The sequence below is a fragment of the Balaenoptera borealis genome, assembly GCF_965194805.1.
Source record: "Balaenoptera borealis genome assembly, chromosome: 21".
Lineage (NCBI taxonomy): Eukaryota > Metazoa > Chordata > Mammalia > Artiodactyla > Balaenopteridae > Balaenoptera > Balaenoptera borealis.
Window position 1 is genome coordinate 3,215,784 of NC_138880.1, and position 19,219 is coordinate 3,235,002.

Below are 19,219 nucleotides of genomic sequence, written 5' to 3' on the forward strand. Positions count from 1 at the left end.
AGTAGTCTGTGAGGTGTCTAATCCATTAAGGTGGTAGATTGGTGACACGTGGCAACAGGGTTCTGGCTCAGACTTTTATCACAGAACAGAGGTAGGGGAGCCTGCATGAGCTGTCATGTGGCTGGACCACCTGGGGATTAGGATCTAGTCCTGCCATGTGGAGCGCTAGATGGCTGCCACCCTCTGCTGGGGTTCAAAATTGGTCCTCAGATTAGAAAAGGATCAGCTGGGAAAGCCTGGAAGAAGACAGGAAAAAAGCAGGGAGTTACTTTTTATCTAATTTATCTCTTTTTATTATTTAAAACCATTTGTTGTTTGTATGTACTCTCAATGACTGTGGTAAAGTAGATATTGTTTTCTGGAAGGTTGACTAATTTTGTGATCATGTTGCTATATGGAAAGGAATAGTACCCAGAGAATGGAACGATACCTACCTCACTCCTGCCATGTTAGGGGCAGGAAGCTTCCACACATTTTTCTGGCCCCCCAGACTGTTCCTAAGCTGTTGGCAGAGTTGATTTTTCAAACCTCCTCTCTGCAGTTATTACATGAGTGGCTGGCCTCCATTCACTTCTGGAGTCAGTCTCCTCATATTGGATTTCAAGGTAACCATTTTAAGCCTTAATGCAGTGTGAAAAGATATGTGGTTGTGGAATGTTTAGCTTCAAGAAGCAAATAGCACAGGAGAAAAACAGCTTCTATTGGAAATTAGGAAACCTGGATGCAAGTCTCAGTTCTGTCACTTAGTTATGAGGCTCTGGACAAGCCACTTCATGTTTCTTGGGTCTCAGGAATCTTCATCTCTAAAATGAAGAGACTGAAGGTGATTATTTCTAAGGTTCCTTCCAGCTCTCACAATGAGATTAAGTGCAAATGAACGGCCTAGAAAAGAAATCATTTATTAGCACCTTTGTGACAGTAGCACCAGCCTCTTGAAGATGGGCCATGTGACTCTGACTCCCAGGTCATATTCGCTCACTTTACTCTGTTCCATACAAGCCAGTGTGACCTAAAGAACCTAGGAGAGCCATGAGATCCTTTTACGGCCATCATTCTGTTTTGAAAATAAACTGAAGCTGGTTTCCTCTTGCATTTCATGCCTCTCTTCCCTCCCCTACTGTTTTAATTGTACCTCTGGACAGTTGATATTTAGAATTCATTATTGCTTTGGCTTCTCTCCAGAGTGCTTAACTCCGTCTTCAGCCTTTTCTGCTAATGGTTCCACAGTGGGTTTTTTTTTTTTTTAACATCTTTTTTGGAGTATAATTGCTTTACAGTGGTGTGTTAGTTTCTGCTGTATAACAAAGTGAATCAGCTATACATATACATATATCCCCATATCCCCTCCCTCTTGCGTCTCCCTCCCACCCTCCCTGTCCCACCCCTCTAGGTGGTCACGAAGCACTAAGCTGATCTCCCTGTGCTATGCGGCTGCTTCCCACTAGCTATCTATTTTACATTTGGTAGTGTATATAAGTCCATGCCACTGTCTTACTTCGTCCCAGCTTTATAAAGAGGAAGGACGCACCCACCTAGAAGCCACTGTCGTCCTCCCAACTCTCTCACTGGAGTTCTGCAAGTCTTTAGTTCATGGGTATCCAGAAGGTACTCACCATTGTAATTGTGGCTGAATTTCCTGCTGACCCCGCCTCCCACCCCCAACTGTGTGCCAGCTGCATGTTAGGGCCTTACGGTATTGGTGCTGTACGTATCCCTGGCACCTGGCACCTGGTAGGCACACGTGAGCAATGTATTAGATGAGGTTCAGTTCTCTGGGGCTCTGCCTTTTGAGAGGTTTAAAGAGTTTTTCTTTTGACCATTAACTGGGACACTTTTTAGAAACTTGTTAGGGCTTGTGTACCAAATAGTATCTTCAGTAAGAGAAAGCATCAGAAGGTGAAGTATGGATTCCCAGCCTTCCAGTTAATTTGCGTAATTAAATTTCTCCTACAATTTCTATTTGATATGGAAGTCACCTTTATTTTCTGCTAAAGCTTTTATGAAAAGTTATTTTGTACCTTAAACAGCTGCTGCTCTCCAGGAGGCCTGCCTCTATTTTATAGCAAGCAGGCTCCTCTGCACAGGCTGGCTGATGTCTAAAAACGGTCAAGCCTCCTCAGAGCGGGGTGGGGCAGGACGGGGCCATCATTAAATATTGAATCTAGTTGTGAACTGCATATGTACCTCACACCACAAGTGTGGGCGATGTAAACGTAAGGGGAGGAAAATTAGACATATTCAGAAAACAATTGGAAAACCATATTGTTTAAATGTTATTTAAGGTGTGCTACATTACAGGCATATTCACCACATCCTTATTTATGGAGCAAAGGACTGCAAACGACATGTCCAGTAATAAGACCCTGATACATCTGTATGCTGGAATACTGTGTAGCGATGAATCAGAGTGAGGTAGATTTATGTGTGCTAAAGTAGAATGATCTTGATGGTAAGGAAAAACAAGAAACAGAAAGAATATATATCATGCTTTCATTTATAGCCCTTAAGAAGAAAAAGGATACATACACACACTCACACATACACACAGTGTCCATGGATGGACTGTCCGGAAGGATGCATAGGAATCTGGCAATATTGCTTGTTTCTGGGCAAAGGGACTGGGAAACGAGTGTGGGAAGGAAACTTAAAATTCACTGCATGCTCTATTTTACCTTTAGGAAAGAAGTTCATTTTGCATTAACTGTAGTCATTTTTCAGAAAAAAAATTATGCTGAATTTTCTTAAAAAGAAAATGACATGAAATACAATAGAGAAGGGAAACTTCCTGTATATTTCAGGAGTTTATTTGACAAGTAGTCATTGAGCTCCTGCTCTCTGCAGATGCTGTTTAGGCTGTGCGACGCGGAGGACTTCAGCCAGCCAGGGGTGCCCTGCAGACAGGAGATGGCAGTCATGATGGAGAGTGACGGGGGGGGGGGGGGGGGGAGGGGCTGTTTTAGGAGGGTGGCCAGAGCAGGTCCCTTGGAAAAGGTAACATTTCAGCTGAACCCTGAATGGTGAAAGCCAGGATCAGGGTGCAGCAAGAGAGTGCCCGGCGGGAGGACACCAGCGGGGACCATTCGGGAGAGCCTCGGCAAGCGGGCAAGCGTGTGTTGTGCGTGCAGGTTGAGTGAGAGCTGCAGTCCTAGGGAATGAAGACACAGGCCCGACTGAAGGGGACGGTGGTGCTGGGAAGAAGTGGGACTGAGTTCAGGTTGGTAGGGTTGGGTCAGAGCACCCAGGGGTCCTGAGTGCTAGGGGTCCCCGCCAGCTTCCTCACGTGCCCCCTGTGTTGTTCATCCTGACCCTGTGGAGGCATGGCTCTGTGCTCTTCACTCTGTCCCGACATGAGGGTGCTGGGAACAGTATGAGGAAACTGAGTGGTTTGCGGTGTGGCTCAAAGTGAGGATTTGAATGCGGCTCTGCCGTCACCTCCCGAACTGACTTCTGCTGCCTGTGAAGAGGGGGTTCTACAATCCCCACTCACCTCGACCCCCTCACACAGTTATCAAGTTGAGAACCCAAATGAGATAACCTGTGCTACTGCTGTAAAGTATAAGGTGTTAAACAGGTGAAAGTTGTTATTAGGAATGACATTACAGGAGGAATAATACCAGCTGGGCAGTCTTTGGATAAAGACAACGTATTTGGGTAAAGATAGGATATTTCTGCTAAATGTCCCAGAAATCAGGTTGTATATCAGATTCCATTTCTGTACATGGCAGCACATGATTTTCATTCTTTTTATGTAAGCTTTTTGGTAGGGAAAAGGAAATTAAGTTCATCAGGAGGTGTGTTCTAACTCCTCATTATTCTGCCTGGCAAATACCCAAACGATGTGCTGCTTTTACAGCATGTTCCCTGTTTCTGACACGTTGAAGCAGGGTCTCGTGTCTTCCACTAGTACTTTTTGAATTTTTATCTTGGCTCTGCTGCTAGTTCCTTCATGGGTTCTACCTCAGGCTTATTTGTATTAAATGGAGATATTGGCCTATAGAATCACCATTTGCTTAAGTTAGAATTATGCATGTTCTAAACGAGCGACTTTATCATCATTTTTTATGTCTTTGGAACATGCTTTGTAAAATATAAAGTCACTGCAGAATTTTTTTAATTTTAAAAGGTTCAGTAGCTTCAGATTACCTGGGAAGAGAGGAAAGTTTACCTTAAAGTAGCCAAAAATGATGTCATAGACTCTAAACCCTGCATTCTTAAAGGAGAGGAGATCTCCAGGATTGTCCAGAAGCGATTATCTATTATCATTTTAGACCAGGCTCTACCAAAGTTCTCTAATGTCTTTGTTTCACTCATAGCAGAGTTGAAGCGTCACAGGCTTCAAGGGTAGGAGATGGGAAGTGGAGAGGCCAGAGGAGGTAGGAGGGAGCCCCCGACGTGCGGTGCAGCCCAGCGCAAGTCCAAGCATCACCTGCCAGGCTCACTGTCAGCAGAGGAGACGGCCCACGTTCCTGAATATGCTCAGGAGCTGTGCCTTGTACTGTACGAAGTTTGTAATCCTGAGTCATCAAGGAAAAGATCAGATTTGAGGAGTGGGGTCGGTTGAGGCAGCACTGTCTTCCGGATTGGCATTTTACAAACTATTTTAAAATTGTATTTATATTAACACTAAGCCCTCCTTTATCTGGAGGCTTCTGTGACTGACCCTCTGTACCCCCCGGGATTCCAGAAAAGTGAGGTATTGCAATCCTGAGTATTATACTCAGAACTTCACATGTCAGGAACTGAAATTCTCGAGTCTTCTATTAGCTTCCAATTTGTAATTCTCACTCAGGGGGCTGCATGCATTCTTGTGCCGACAGAGCATTTCTAGCTCTTGGAAAAGCTTCTTGCTCCTTCTTGGTCAGAGTTGGCTTTATGTGTCTCACTCTAAGCCATATTTAAAGCTAACATGTGCTAACCGATTGATTTTTTTTTTTTTTTTTTTTTTTTTAAGTTTTCAGTATGAGAGGGAGGTGACATACCATCTTTATTCTGGATTTCTTATACGGGCTGACCACATTCCTGGTTAAACGTCTGGCTGTAGTAGTCTGAGGCTGTAAGAAACATTTAGTTCTTCAGAAGGCAATGCAATTTGAATTACTGTTAAACGATGTGTGGCCTGGAACAGGAAGGGGAGAGGAAAATAAATGCTCATTGGGATGGCTTTGTGGCTGTCATCCTTTTCCTTGCTTGGAATTGCCTGAGCCTTTTGATGCCCATCGTATTTTTTTTTTCTTTTTGAAAATGTATCTCTGTTCCCACCCCACGTAGTGCCTAACAGATTACTTGAGACTTTTATTTGTGGTCTATTTTGTTGTTGACATTACTGAGCTTGCTGCACAATCACAAGAGAAATAGTGTTGCTATTTGGAATGTTAATGAATTGCTTGCCTGGCCAATTGCCATTTGTTCCAGTGTGTGAATATGGGGTGTGTGTGTGTGTGTGTGTGTGTGTGTGTGTGTAACAGAGAGACGAGTAGCAGGGCTGGGGTTGCTTTTTTTCCTGTTCGCAGCCAGTGACGTGAGCTGTGCCTGGAACAATCAGACTCTCTGCGAGCAGGGTAGTTGAAGACGCTGGAGGAAGCAGCCTGGTGTTTCCTGGGCTAAGGCGATCTCGGAGCTCTGAGCTGCTCAGGCGCGGCCCGGCGGAGCTCCTCCAGCATTAGAGCCTTGCAGCGGCTGGAAAGTGCCTTTGTATTTCTCCAAGCCCCTTCCCCAGTCAGCCTGCGAAATGATTGGCGTGAACAGTGTTCAGAGTGCCAGCAAGGTGCGGGTGAGGACCTCAGGCTCTGTGAAATATTCCCGGGAGGATTCCATCCGGCGGCAGTCACACCGGTCAAAGTCTATGAAAATTTCCAACTCCTCAGAGTTTTCTGCCAAGGAGACCAAGGTAAAGAGACACCACGTTCGAGCGTATTGACAGTTGTATGTTAGGATAATGAAATTTGGTACAGTCTTTGCCAGCGTCTAATGTGCAGTGACAAACTGAGAAAGTACGGTGCATAAAATGGCTTTAAGATAATCAGGTGAGAGGGGTGGTATCTGAACTCCAGATATTAAGATTGTGGCGTGGGTCAGTTTGCTAAAGAGCCAGTTTGTGGAAGACAAGGGTGAAGCAGGGCTCAAAATGAAATGATAGTGGAGAAGTGTTGGTTGGCACATTGATCGCGTTTTAGTCTCAGAAAGGTTGCCTTGACAAATGACTTGTCAGTGCAGTGTATTTTTAGAACATCAGGAATACAGAGACAGTGTGTGTGATTTTATCGTTCAGATGGGTCCTCTTGCCTTCCCTCCCCTGCTTTCCCCCTAATACGTGGAGGGCAGACCTGGTTCTATTACACTACATCCTTAGCTCGTTCAGAGCCTCAGGTGTATGTAATTGGGAAGAATGTCTTCTTTCGTGTTCCTTACACATATGTATGCTGATGCTGTGCTGCCATTATTCACTTGTCTTTTTGTGGCTGTCTGTAAGATAACATCATCTCTGCTCATATGAGATGTGAAGGGGGTGATTACGTAGTGAAATGGGCATTTACTACATGCGGTATATTCTTGAGATTCTTCCCACCACCATCTGTGTGAGCAGGGTACTCAGAAACACTCCCACTCCACAGGTTTAAAAATGGAATAATGGAATCATGGGATCACAGAACTCTGGGGCTGGAGATGTAGATGATTATGCTGGAGACTCGGAGGTTTGATGTGTGCAGGGGAAGCTTCAGGAGCAGAGCTCAGTGTCACCCGATCTCCTCCCAGGTCCCTCCCAGCCGCCGTCTGTGACATTTACCTATTGAAAGACTTTGGTAATAACTGGGTGCCCTCGAAATATGGTGGGGGTAGAGGGAGGGGGCAGCATACCTCATGTGACTTTAAGAAACATGTTGGCTTCTTACCCACTCCCTTAGGCTGTGACACAGTGGGATCTAACCCCATCAGTCATTAGCAGATTTTCTAGCTAGAATGTCTTCAGATGTAACTCCTTCCTCCTTGTATTTTTTTTTAAAGCTGTAGCTTTAGGAAGAAACATGTGTCTTCACCGTCCTGTTAATGTGACCTGCCTGGGGATGTATTGGTTTCTACTGGAACTGTTAGGAGACTTTCTGTGCTGTGATGACTACTGTTTCCTGCTGAGATAGACCTGGATGGCTTATTATATTGTTAAGTAGCTAAGTATATGGGGCAGGTATGTGATTCTTAACATGGCTCTGATTAGCTTCTATTAAGAGTGCTAAGAAGCATGTTTAGGTTTTGTTTTAATATGGATTGTACCCACAGTATCAGACCATCATCATCTACCACCAATCCCAATGATAATTTAAGCATTGTACTATTAGTCTATTTGCCCAGAATTATGGTTGTGTACTGTAATGTAGGAATCTAGCATACATGCCAAATGGAAGGCCGCTCTACTATCTTCTCCGTTTGTCACACAGTACAGGTTCTCCTGTTTGATTTGATTCTATGCAAGAGAAAGCCAAGCACTTTTGGGGGGAGGGGGAGTATTACAAACATAGCAAGGAGAAAACAGCATAAAAGACCTCTGGTAGAATTGTAGGCAGTAGGCCATCACATGGTACTTTGGAGATTATAGTCAAATTTGTTTAAATTATATTTTTTGAGGCATACGAAGTTCTGGAGGGTGCATTCATCCACTATCTCACAAGAGATATTTTTATAGCATTATGTAGTCTTTTAAAATTGAGCACCAGAAGTAGCTAACAGAAAATCATTAGAATGGGAAATTAGATAGATTAAACTTAATCTTTCACTAACCATTTTTGTTCCCTAAATGAAGTAAACTGAATAACACTATAGGCTTATACCCTAAATGTACTGAACCAAACTATATTATAGACGTGTATAAATACATATCAACATGAATTCCTGTCCACAGTGTACACGTTTTACTCCAGGGGTTAATAATCAGAATTCTCATTCACCTTACTTTTTTAGCACTTAAAATCAAATCAGTGCTTCTTCCTGCTAATCATGTAAATAACACGTTTTCATTATCTGACTCTTCATCCAAAATGCAAGATATCTAATCTAATGATTAGAAGAGATACCATCACCACTCCCTGAAAAAAAGCCAGTAAGGTACCATTAACTTGGGGTATGCTCCTGGGACTTACTTTTGTGTCTCTGGAACTCTGGCATTTTCTAGAATAGGTGCAGTCATTGTGATCCCTTGTCAAGGAGCTGGAGCTATGTAACACGTTTTGTATCCCTTGAAAGCTTTAGAAGAACATGTACGCGTTTTGTGGAGAACGCATGCTTTATTTAAATGTCTTAGTGAAGTCTGACTTTGATGTGGCTCTTTATCCGCTAAGGGCCTGCTGGTGGAAGGGTGCCCGTGAGCTCCTGGCCGTGAGGGGGCAGCCCAGCTGGTCGCTCTGCTTCTGACCCAACGAGCATTTGGGGTCGGTGTCTAAAGACAGGCGCTCCTGAGTCAGGCGTGCGCCGTGGAAGAAGATGCCGATTAAGCCTCGGTTCTGCCACACGTTTCCACGTCCCCCTGGAAATATAACTTATCTCAGTACTGCACAGTTTTCAACTTGAGTAAGCCAACTATCGGTTTAGAACATAAACCTGTAAAAGCTCATGTTGCCAATATCGCTTTCTGCTTCCCTGTCTCTTGCCAACTACACTATGCATCATAGATGAGGGGGTCTCAACGGGATGCTTTTATATTGTGGTTGTAGGTCAGTGTGATGCGCATGGTTGACTCCTGAGGCATTTTTTGAGAAATAGTATGGGGCTAGAGATTAAACCAAGAGTTCTTTGGTTGGTTATCATCTGGATTCAAGCGAACTGTTTCAAGCTATTCAGTAGTACAGCAAAGAAATCAACTTCTCCAACAGTGAGACTGCAGAGCAAAACCCCTGGCACTTTGGGTGGTGCCGACTGAAAACGAGGGCCTTTTGCTCTGTGCTGTGGCAGCATCCCTGTGGCGGGCCGGGGGTTTGCTCCCTAGTCAGCAGTGTGCACCTAGACAAGTCACTTCTCCTCCCTGACACTCACCCGTAAAGAGCAGGGGTTGCTGAAATGATACCCTAGTTCTGAGCGTTGTTAATTTTAGAAACCTTGTAGGGATTGGTGATGGTTATTCCTCTGTATGAGGAACCTAAAGACTGAGCTAGATTCAGGGAAGGTGAGTTTACATATATTTTGAATAAACCTCTTCCTGTGCTTGGAGTTGACCATAAACACATGAAAGGAAAGTGGAAGGGCCTAATTCATCGCTTTGCAAAACTCGCTGCAGTGGTGTGAAAGACACCATCAGCTCTGTCCTCTCCCTTCTGCAGAGGCTTTGCTGTAGTATTGTTAGGTAAATGTTAATCATTTCTCCCTCCTATACATGAAGGAACCCGGAAGAAATCATTACCGTGCCCCTTTGCGACCTGAAGCTTTTCTTGAGAGGTTTGTGGATTGTTGTCATTCTTCACCAGATCTCTTTTTGTTCTTTAAACTAAGGCTTAGAGCCTGGGAAGGAGATTCTGGTTCAATGGGTCATTTATGTCTGCCTATTCAAAATATGTATTTCTCATATAATATGGAGAAAATCCTTAGTCATAATTTGGAAAATTTCCTGCAAATGTCTTTTTATATTTTTTTATTCTTAAATTGAAGTAGAACATCTTTTAACCTTGTAGATTCATCCTTCAGTTGGATCCTTGCAGAACGACAGTAGATCTAAACTGTTAGAGCCAGAATATGAAGAACATCTCCCATTACTAGTTATGACCCTGGCACATGAGAGAGTCTGAGAGGAGGTGTCTTTCACAAAGTAAATCTGGTTGTGCAAAGGTAAAAACAATTTTATCTCCAGACTCTCTTTTTCTTGTATCGGCTCTACTGTCTTCACGCTGGAATCACTTCTTGTGATCCAAGAAGTTACGCTTTTCCCTCAGGTGTGATTCTGACAGACTAATACATTTTGATATTTTAATGTAGTCTTTACCCAGAGGAGGCCTTAAGATACCTGGCCCTTCTGGAAGGTAATGCTGCAAACTACGTAATTATCAATAGTTGTTTAACCCTTTTCAGACTTGACTCAGCCTTGCCCCCAAATAGAAGCTTTCACCACTTTTAGTTTTATTTTAAGTTCTAAAGCTAGCATAGTGATACTGGTTTTTGTTGTTGGGTCTGTGTTTTTGGATTTTCCTCCAGCCCCTAACTCCCCCTCCCCACACCACAAGTTGTTTCTAAATTTTTCAGATCCTGCCAGTACTTTCATGTAAATTAGTACCTTTTTAAAGGATGGTTATTTGGGATATTCAGCAAACTATGCTCATGATGGGGTGACACTTGTTGACCCTTGAATGTAATTAAAAGCAGATCTTCACTATCCTCCTATTTACCCATTTTCATTTGATTAAGGTGCCCGTGGTTTTGTACTTGGTTTGAGTGTCATTAGAATAATCCCAGTGTCACACTGCATCCAGCTCTGCTGCACTCATGCCTTTCTATTTGAACACGTTCTTCCAGGGATGGTGTACTAGGCAGGTGTTTCAGAGCTTCCAGGCAGTATTTGAACATTGTAAAGAAGATGCTTGTCCGTGCCATCATTCCTGGCAAGCTAGTACATTAGCCTTGTCAGAATCAAGGGAAGGGAAGAAGAGAAATCTGTGAAATAGTGTTAAGATGGGAGTTACGGGAGGAAAAAAAAAAAAACAACTTGCATTTTAAGATAGTCTTTGTTGAAGATGCAAGGAGGTTAGTAGCATGGTGATAACCTGAAGTTAACCATCAGGAGCTCTTGTGTGGGAACATGCATGGCGACCGTATGTCCTGCATTTCCCGGGGCGATGCCTTCCTTTATTGAAACCTGCTGTTAGATTATGCTTGGTTGCCTGGTTTAGATTTCAGGGGTTGCATGCCACTTAAGGACTAACGGGAAAGTTTTGGAGAATGTTTTTTATTTACTCATGCATAGTGATACAGAAACCATGAGCAGCCGGGCAAAGTAGCTCCTCCTCAGTAATTTATTATGGGGTTTCTCTTCTATCTTTGGCTTTTAATTAAGATTTTTGAGCATTATCTTATCTTCCAAGCAGTACACTCTTTGAAAAGATCTGGTCTACCACGTTCTGATGGTACAGCATTTTGGTTTACACACAGATCATCTGATTTCAGTGGGATTTGTTTTTCTACGTAGATTACTCGGAATGCTTCATGTCAGAATTTTTAGGAAAGTACTGGGTGAGGCCCTCTTCCTAGCCTGGCTCATCCCCTGACATGACACTGGTTGCAGCCTGCAGTGAACTGTTGGAACGTGAGGTACCCAAGGCAGCTGGAGACATCAGTATACCTGTAATCGCTCTATTCAGATCTGGCAAGCCAAGTTTCTGTTTGACGCCAGTAAATCAGGCGAGAGTATGCAGCTCTCCCAGGCCCAATCGCTGGTCTCCTCCTTGCAGCCAGGTGCGGTTTAGTGGCGTCAGCCTCAGGTCCACAGCTGAGAAGCTGACGGGGGTCTGGAGGGGCTGACAGCGGGCAGGGGAGCCCCTCCGGACCCTGCATCCACAGCCGCCAAGACAAGGGCGTCGCTTCCTACTGAGCTTTTTATTAGAGCTGTCTCCTGAGACTTCGCAGCATAAGTAAGCCGGAAGGTTTGAGGTCTCTAGTTAACTAGCTAGACCGAATAGTCAGACAGACAAGGAAAGCGCTTTGAGCGAAGAAGGTCTTTCCTGTCACTTAGAGGCACTGATAAAGTACCAGCTTTGTTCTGATTTATGACAGTTCTCTTCCTCAGAACACTTTTTGAAAAGCAGTTAAAATAGAAAGGCTCTCCAGAATGCTTTCATTATGATTGGGCAGTGTTTTGAGGGGGTTTTTGTATGCCTCATCAGCCCCCTGCTGTGCTCTCTGAGATCATGATTAAATGGTAGTTATATGCTGCAAAAGCATAACTCTTAAAATTAAAATTTAAGATAACAAATGTGCTTTTATCCCTATGCCTACATAACGCCACTAAAATGACAGTAGAACTCATAGATCTTCAAGGACACAGAGAACAAGACAGATTCCCTCAAGATGTCAGCAAAATTCAAAAGATGGAAAGCACGTAGACTTGTTAACCGCAGAGAGAGCTGAAACTCAGGTGCCTGCAGACCTGGAAGCCCATAGAACAGAGGAAAGGCGTAGGAATCAGAGTCACTGGCTACCTCTGAGGACAGTGGGTCAAAACAGAACAATCCCTTTAAGTCCTTTAAAATTGGTAACTGAACCCTCTAGACACCTTCCCCTGCCTTGCAGAGCCTAGTGACCACATCCCCCATCTTCTGCAGCTCCTCTCAGAGACTTTGGACTTAGGAAATCAGGCTCAGTTGAGGCCAGCAGTGGGATTCCCACATTGAAAATAGGCAGGTTAAGTGAAAAGTACACACATTTCACAAGGGGCAGTCTCTTCCTTCTCTCCTCACCCATATTACTTAAAGTTACTGGAAGAAGAGAAGGCATGGTGTCCAGTACACAGAAATCTAATAGCAGAGAGTCAGAGGGGAACCCCAGGATGATAGTAAAGGGGAAGCCCCAGAACAGCAGCTCTGCAAGAGATAGAAGCCGACCAGTTTGTTTGTTTGTTTGTTTGTTTGTTTATTATTTTGGTTGCTTTGGGTCTTGGTTGTGGCGTGCGGGCTCCTTGTTGGCAGCGCACAGGCTTCTCTAGTCGCAGCGTGCGGGCTCCGGAGCACACGGGCTCAGCAGTAGCAGGAGGGACTGACCAGTGCAGATTGGAGCGGGAGAACAGAGGATTCCAAGCACACTTCCAGCAGTGCCACTGAGAGAATACGTGAAGTGTTGGACCACATGGAGAGGAGATTCCCCGTGCGGTGATGAATTAGAGATAGGCTCTTAGACAATGAAGTCAGCAACAACAAAATGAGGTCATGATTAACATCGGGAAAAACAAAAAGTTCACAAAGAAGCAACTGTGACCTACTGCACACATAGCTCAGCAGTGAATTACATCTGCCTAGTCATAACAAGGTAGGCACTGAAAATTGATGTACCTCTAAATTGTGATTGTGATATAATTTTAGTGGGAGGATCGGGAGTGGAGGGGGGAGTAAGAGCATTCTGTGTGTGTGTGAGAGAGAGAGAAAGAGAGAGAGGGGGAGGGAGAGATGGAGAGAGAGGGAGAGTTGGAGAGGGAGAGAGAGAGAGATGGAGAGAGAGGGGGAGAGAGAGAGAGATGGGGAGAGAGAGATGGAGAGAGAGGGGGAGAGAGAGAGAGATGGGGAGAGAGAGATGGAGAGAGAGGGAGAGAGAGAGAGGGAGAGAGAGAGAGAGGGAGAGATGGAGAGAGAGAGAGGGAGGGGGAGAGATGGAGAGAGAGGGAGAGGGAGAGAGAGGGAGAGATGGAGGGAGAGAGAGAGAGGGAGAGATGGAGAGGGAGAGAGGGAGAGATGGAGAGGGAGAGAGAGAGAGAGGTGGAGAGAGAGGGGGAGAGAGAGAGGGAGAGAGAGATGGAGAGAGAGAGGGAGAGAGAGATGGAGAGAGAGAGGGAGAGGGAGAGAGAGAGAGAGAGAGGGAGGGAGAGAGAAGGAGAGAGAGAGAGAGATGGAGGGGGGGGAGAGAGGAAGAGAGATAAGTGCTCTTTTCCAGAGCTCCACAGTTGAAAGTCAGTAGTTCATACTGAAAATAGAAAAAAAAAAAAAAAAAAGGAGTTGAAAGAGGTTAGCTCTGGATAACAAAAATCTGAAGTAAATAAATCAAAAGATTGTTATTCATTACATGCCTTTTAGTAATTTTGATTATGAAAATGGTAAACTTATTCCTTTGATAAAAGTTTAAAAATGAACAAGGAAAATGGACAACATATATAAGTACACATGAGACTGGAATTATTTCCATTGACTAGAATGGTTTGTGTATCTTAACTTTGTGTTTAGCAAATACCAAACAATAGGGACTTCTTTTTTAAAAATTTCATCTTTTCCCAGACACTGTATTCTAGCAGCTGTGGGGCTAGACCGTGTTCTGCTGCTGCTTGCTGTCAAAGTTCTCAGTCTATAGTGAAAACGTTAGTGAAGGTATGGTCCTTTCTTGGGAAACAGTGCTTTGTCTTGAGGTTGTCCTTGTTAATTATTTTGATGGAATGATGGCAGTAGAAGATAGTGTTTTGTTTTAATTTATTTCCTCACTTGGCAAAATGAAAATCTGGCAGTTCTAGGTGGGTTCCCAAACCTCTTTTCAAAATTTTCCTATTCGTGAAATCCCAAAGCCTGGTAGCCACTGGATTAGATTATTTAATTTAGCTGTATTGATTGTTTTGGATGAAATCTGTTTCCATTTGGTTTGTCTTCATTACTTTGTCTAATGCATGGAAATGACAGAGAACAAATGCCATGCCTGATGTTCTCTCTAAATGTCAGAGTCCCCCAGGAATCATTTTTATAAGCCATTTATAAAAAGAACTCTGCATGTTACTCAGCAAGCAGTTTTTTAACTGTGTACATTAACTTTATCATCATGTCCAAAATCATTAAATATAATTGATCATTTTCTCAGGTGTTTAAAAACTTACTGCATGTAATTTACAAGGTCATTTGGAATTTATGTTTTCTTTATGTACTAAAATTATGAAGCTTCCTTTATTATGGTATGTGCCTGCCACTTCCCAACAAGTAAGGCTTACAACAAGAGGGTCTAATAACAGATATGGCAAGTACAATCCAGAATCTTCTTTGAAAATATTGGTTATTGTTATGTTTTTCAAAAGTATGGCGCAGCTATCCAAATCCAGACAAGTTTTGATAAATAAATCAGAGGATTCGAGTATAAGAATTAAAAGCAAAATCAGGAGATGTCTATGAAGACAATGAATTTGAAAATCATGGTGCTTATACAGGTCAGAGAATAGTTACATACGCTGAAGAATACTTTGGACCTTAACTCTTATGGAAGAAGGTGGTGATTTACTAAGACTATCATTACATTAACTTTTTCCAAGCTATCAGGCTCTGATGATTGCTACATTAAATCAATCTACATAATGTTTTTGGACATTAGTTTTTAATGCCCACATTGGTTTGAAGATGAAGATCTTTTCAGAATATATGTTGTAATCTTTCCATTGGTACTTCAGTAAATTCCTCTTCTACTTGAGATACATATCCTCTTCCCAGGAGGGTTTTGACATAGTCACAGCAAGTCTATCTTGGGAAGGACAAGAGTTGTAAAGCAGTGAATAAAAACTTGGGCTCTGGAGGCAGATGGTCCTATGTGTGAGTTCCAGTTTTGCCACTGGAACTCTGTCACCGGGGAGAGTTGCCAGATTTAGCAAATAAAAATACAAAACACCCAGTTAAACTTGAATTTCAGGTAAGTAATAAATAATGTTTGGTATAAGTATGCCTCATGCAAAGTTTGGGGGGTAATACCTGTGCTTGAAAAAAGTTAGTCATTGTTTATCTGAAGCTCACATTTAACTGGCCTCCTGCATTTGATCTGGTACCCTACAACCTGCAGCAAGTAACAATCTGCCTACTCTATAGCTTTGAGATCAGTGAGATGGAATAAGTCATACTTATTTCATAGGTTGTAGAGAGTTAAATGAAATAGTACACATAAGTGCAGCATGTAGCAGCTCAATAAATGTCACCTGTATGGATCATATCTTCTCAGTTGTCAGACACCCAGCCTAGCATGTCCTAAAGCGGGACTGTAGCTGCAAACAGTTTTAGCCGTCCAGGTTGGAGTTCTCTTGGGAGAATAGTATACTAGTCTGAGTGGTCAGAGACGTGTACTCTTATTGTTGTCGGTTTTAGAGGGAGAATTATATAACAGATTCAAGCTCCTCTGCCCCAAAGTGAAGACAGGAAGTGAAAGCCTAGATTTTTCAAGGGAAAAAAAGTCAAGGAAAAAATTTAAAAGGCTTTGGAATCAAACTGCCTATGATTCCTTTTTGAGATCTCCCACCTAATAACACTCTCTTTACCCTCTCTGCACCCCATTTTCCTCATCTGTAAAATGGGAATAATACCCATGGGTGGTGGTGAAGAGTGAACAGTGTCATACATGTACAGGTCCCGGCACTTGTTAACTACTCAGTAAATGTTAGTTGTTGCCATATTTGTCTATGATGCCAAACTGCCAGTTTGATTCAAAATAAGTGATTCTCCACAGGCCCAGCATGCTTGGCATGGGGAATGGAATGGATGGATTCTGGATGTTTACTTCACATGTCCTGTAAAGTCTTGAGTAGGACAAGCATGGGCTGTATGTAACAATAGTACCTTTCATTCATGTGTTGCTTTACAAAGTACAGATGTTTTCATATTGACAGCTTGATTTCATCCTCACGATTCTATGAGGTAGATTGTTGTTATCTTATCTTTACCGATGAAGCAACCAAAGGCTAGTGTTAGTGGCCTAAAGTCACACAGCTGATGGAAGGGGCAGGTTTGATACAAGTGAACTGATTTCTAGTCCACTGTTCTTTGTTCTGTGCTGTGGCCTCCCTGATGGGAGTCATGGTGTCAGGGTCATCATCACCGAGGTCCTTGTCTTCTCAACACCTGTTTCTTTAAAACACATGCCGTGGTCAAGACAATTTACGAGGCATTGTGGGGACTAAAGAGAAGCAGAGTCTTGATCACATGTGTGAGGAGTTTAAAATATAGTATCTAGATTTTTAGTTGAAGAAGTAAAGCATTTATGGTGTGGTAAACATTCAAATAGTACAGAAGGTTATCCATGGAAAATTCTCTCTCCCACTCCATTCCCCCAGTTGCCTTCTACAAAGGAAATCTCAGCAGTGGTTTCTTCTGTATCCTTTCAGAGATGTAGTGAGAGCAAACATAGATACATTTTTTCCACAAGGTGGGAACATACTAAAGAGACTGTTTTGCACCTTACTTTTCCCCTTTAACCGTATATTCTAATATAGCTACCCCAGTTTTAGCTTAAATGACTTTAAATACTAATGGATAGCAGTCTGTCTCTGGTGCCACTGTTGAAACTGTCTTACCCAATTTTTTATTTGTGCTTGAGGTGTGTGAAAATGGGCCGTCCTTCTCCCACAGTTTAGGAAAATGGTCTGATACCTCCCCAGTCTGCACTGCTGCCCCCCAAGCCCAGTCACACCACCCCTCACCAGACACCGCCAGTCTCGCTGCAGCTCCCCTTGCTCTCTTCCAGTCCTTTCTCCACTTGGCGGCCAGGGCGACCTTTAAGTGGTCACTCTACTGCTAAAATCCTCCAGTGCTTGCCCAACACACGCGGAATTAACCCTTGTTTTCTGGTCAAAAACCCTGTGTGACATGGTTACCTCTTTGTCCTTGTCAGGACCCACGTCTCAGGCCACCGTGCTCTAGCCATGCTGGCCTTGTTTGTTTCTCAGACCCACCAGGCTCAGTTATGCCAGGAGCTCTTTCTCTTTATCTTCCTATGGCTGTTGCTTACACCCTAAATTTCCTTGCAGAGAGGCTTTTTCAACCATCCAGTCTAAAGCTACTTTTTGAGTTATTGTTACCTTATTTTAATTACCTTATAATAATTCTTTGGCAGCCTACCAGAAAATGGCAGAATAATCTTTATTTGTTCTCTTATTCTTTTACTGTCTGTTTCTACCCCCACTAAATCTAAGTTCGATGCCCATGTTGTTCACCACTGGGCTTTCAATGCCTGTATGAGTACCTGACAACCTGCCCACCTGGCAGGTAGTAGAGACTCAGCTGACTGAATATATGAATGAATGAGTGAATAGTTTTAAGAGATTTATTTCTACAATATTGTTAAAGTTGTTACAACTGTTATGTTATACTATACTGGTCATGTCACAAACATGAACTAGTCTTCTAATAGTTATGAAAAAATACTATTCTGTATAAGTACTTATACTGTATACAATACTATTATAGAAAAAAAAAATGCAATCTTATCATTGTTTAGTAGTTATAAAAAATACTTTCCCCTGACCTATCAGCATATGTTAGGATAAAATATTTGTTGTGGTTACTGTACGCTAGAGCAGTACAGTGAGTCAAGCAGGCATGCCACATAGGCAGTTGGAGCACACAGGTGACAGAGATGCATGACAGGTTAAAGGAGAATGGAATGACTGACCGTCAGCACAGGTACGCTGTTTTCTCAGGTAAGAACTCAGGATCGTGGATATCTGTCCTTGTGGAAACATTACTTTTAAATAAACTAAATAACAAGTCCTGAGCTGATATAACAGAAAGTAAAAGGCGAAGAAATGGAAGAGTCTGAATAGCATTGTTTGTTTTTAAATTTGTAAACTAGCATCTAGTAAGTTTTTAACACCAAAGCATTTATTGAAGTTGTAAAATCTATTGCTCAATCTGTGTTAAAACATTTTATATATACTGTATATATACCATGTTATAGTATGTTATATATGTCAGTATTGCATCAGGATTAGGGCAGACTTTACAAGCACAGACTTTGGCTTCAGACAGACCTGTCTTCAGATCCCCAGCTCTGCTCTATGACTTTTGGCAGATTACTTAACCTTTATGAGCATTAGGTATGTCATTTCTAAAGTAGGGATAATAATACCTCATTCATACAGTTGCTGTGAGGACTCAGTGAGGTTAAGTAGAAATAACTCTCTTAGCACGATGTGTCACGTAGTGTGGCCTCATAGATGGCTATATTATTATCATCAGTGGAGTATCAGCTATTGAGAAATGGCTAGAGCATCATCACAGAGTCAGAGAAATCTCATCAAGTGAAACATCCAATATTCAGAAGTGTTAAGTCTCTAAATCATAAACCAGGAAGTTGTGCTGTATCTATTCTCTATTTGGGATTCTCATTGTTCTTTCCCGACAGTTTTCTGATAACTTCATTCTAATCAGAATTTCAACCCTGATGTCCTATTGGATAACAGATGTGTTTAGTCTGGCCCACAGTGGGGGTTTTTTGTTTGTTTTTGTTGCTCTTTTTGTTGCCACACTTGAAAATTTGTGAGCCTTGAGTACTTTGTACTTCTAGCTACTTCTGAAAAATAATAAGAGCTAGCCATAGTGAATCCACATTCCCACCTGGTTGAAATCAGGCTACAGCTGAGTGTCACCCGCCCCTCTAGATGGGGCTTTCTCTAATTCCCAAGAGTATCTCCCTGGCTACTGTACTCAGCTATGTTACCTGCTTGCTGATGAGTCTTAGTCAGTTTTTTGATATTGGACCAACATTTAGACTTGATATTCAAATCAACTCATTAGGATATGTTTACAGGTTTTTTTTTAAA

At 42.7% G+C, this 19,219-nt stretch overlaps 1 protein-coding gene across 15 annotated transcripts in view; it reads left to right on the top strand.

Moving 5' to 3' along the window:
• Window positions 1-19,219, top strand: part of PSD3 (pleckstrin and Sec7 domain containing 3) — a 568,569-nt gene that overhangs the window by 381,580 nt on the left and 167,770 nt on the right. Inside the window, exon 1 of one of the 15 annotated variants that reach the window (XM_082374825.1) lies at window positions 1,723-5,887. The exons of the other annotated variants lie outside the window; for them this stretch is intronic. Coding sequence (XP_082230951.1) covers window positions 5,729-5,887 — 159 coding nt within the window. The 5' untranslated portion in view covers window positions 1,723-5,728. Of the gene's footprint in view, window positions 1-1,722; window positions 5,888-19,219 lie in introns of those variants that run through there. 15 annotated transcript variants of the gene reach the window in all.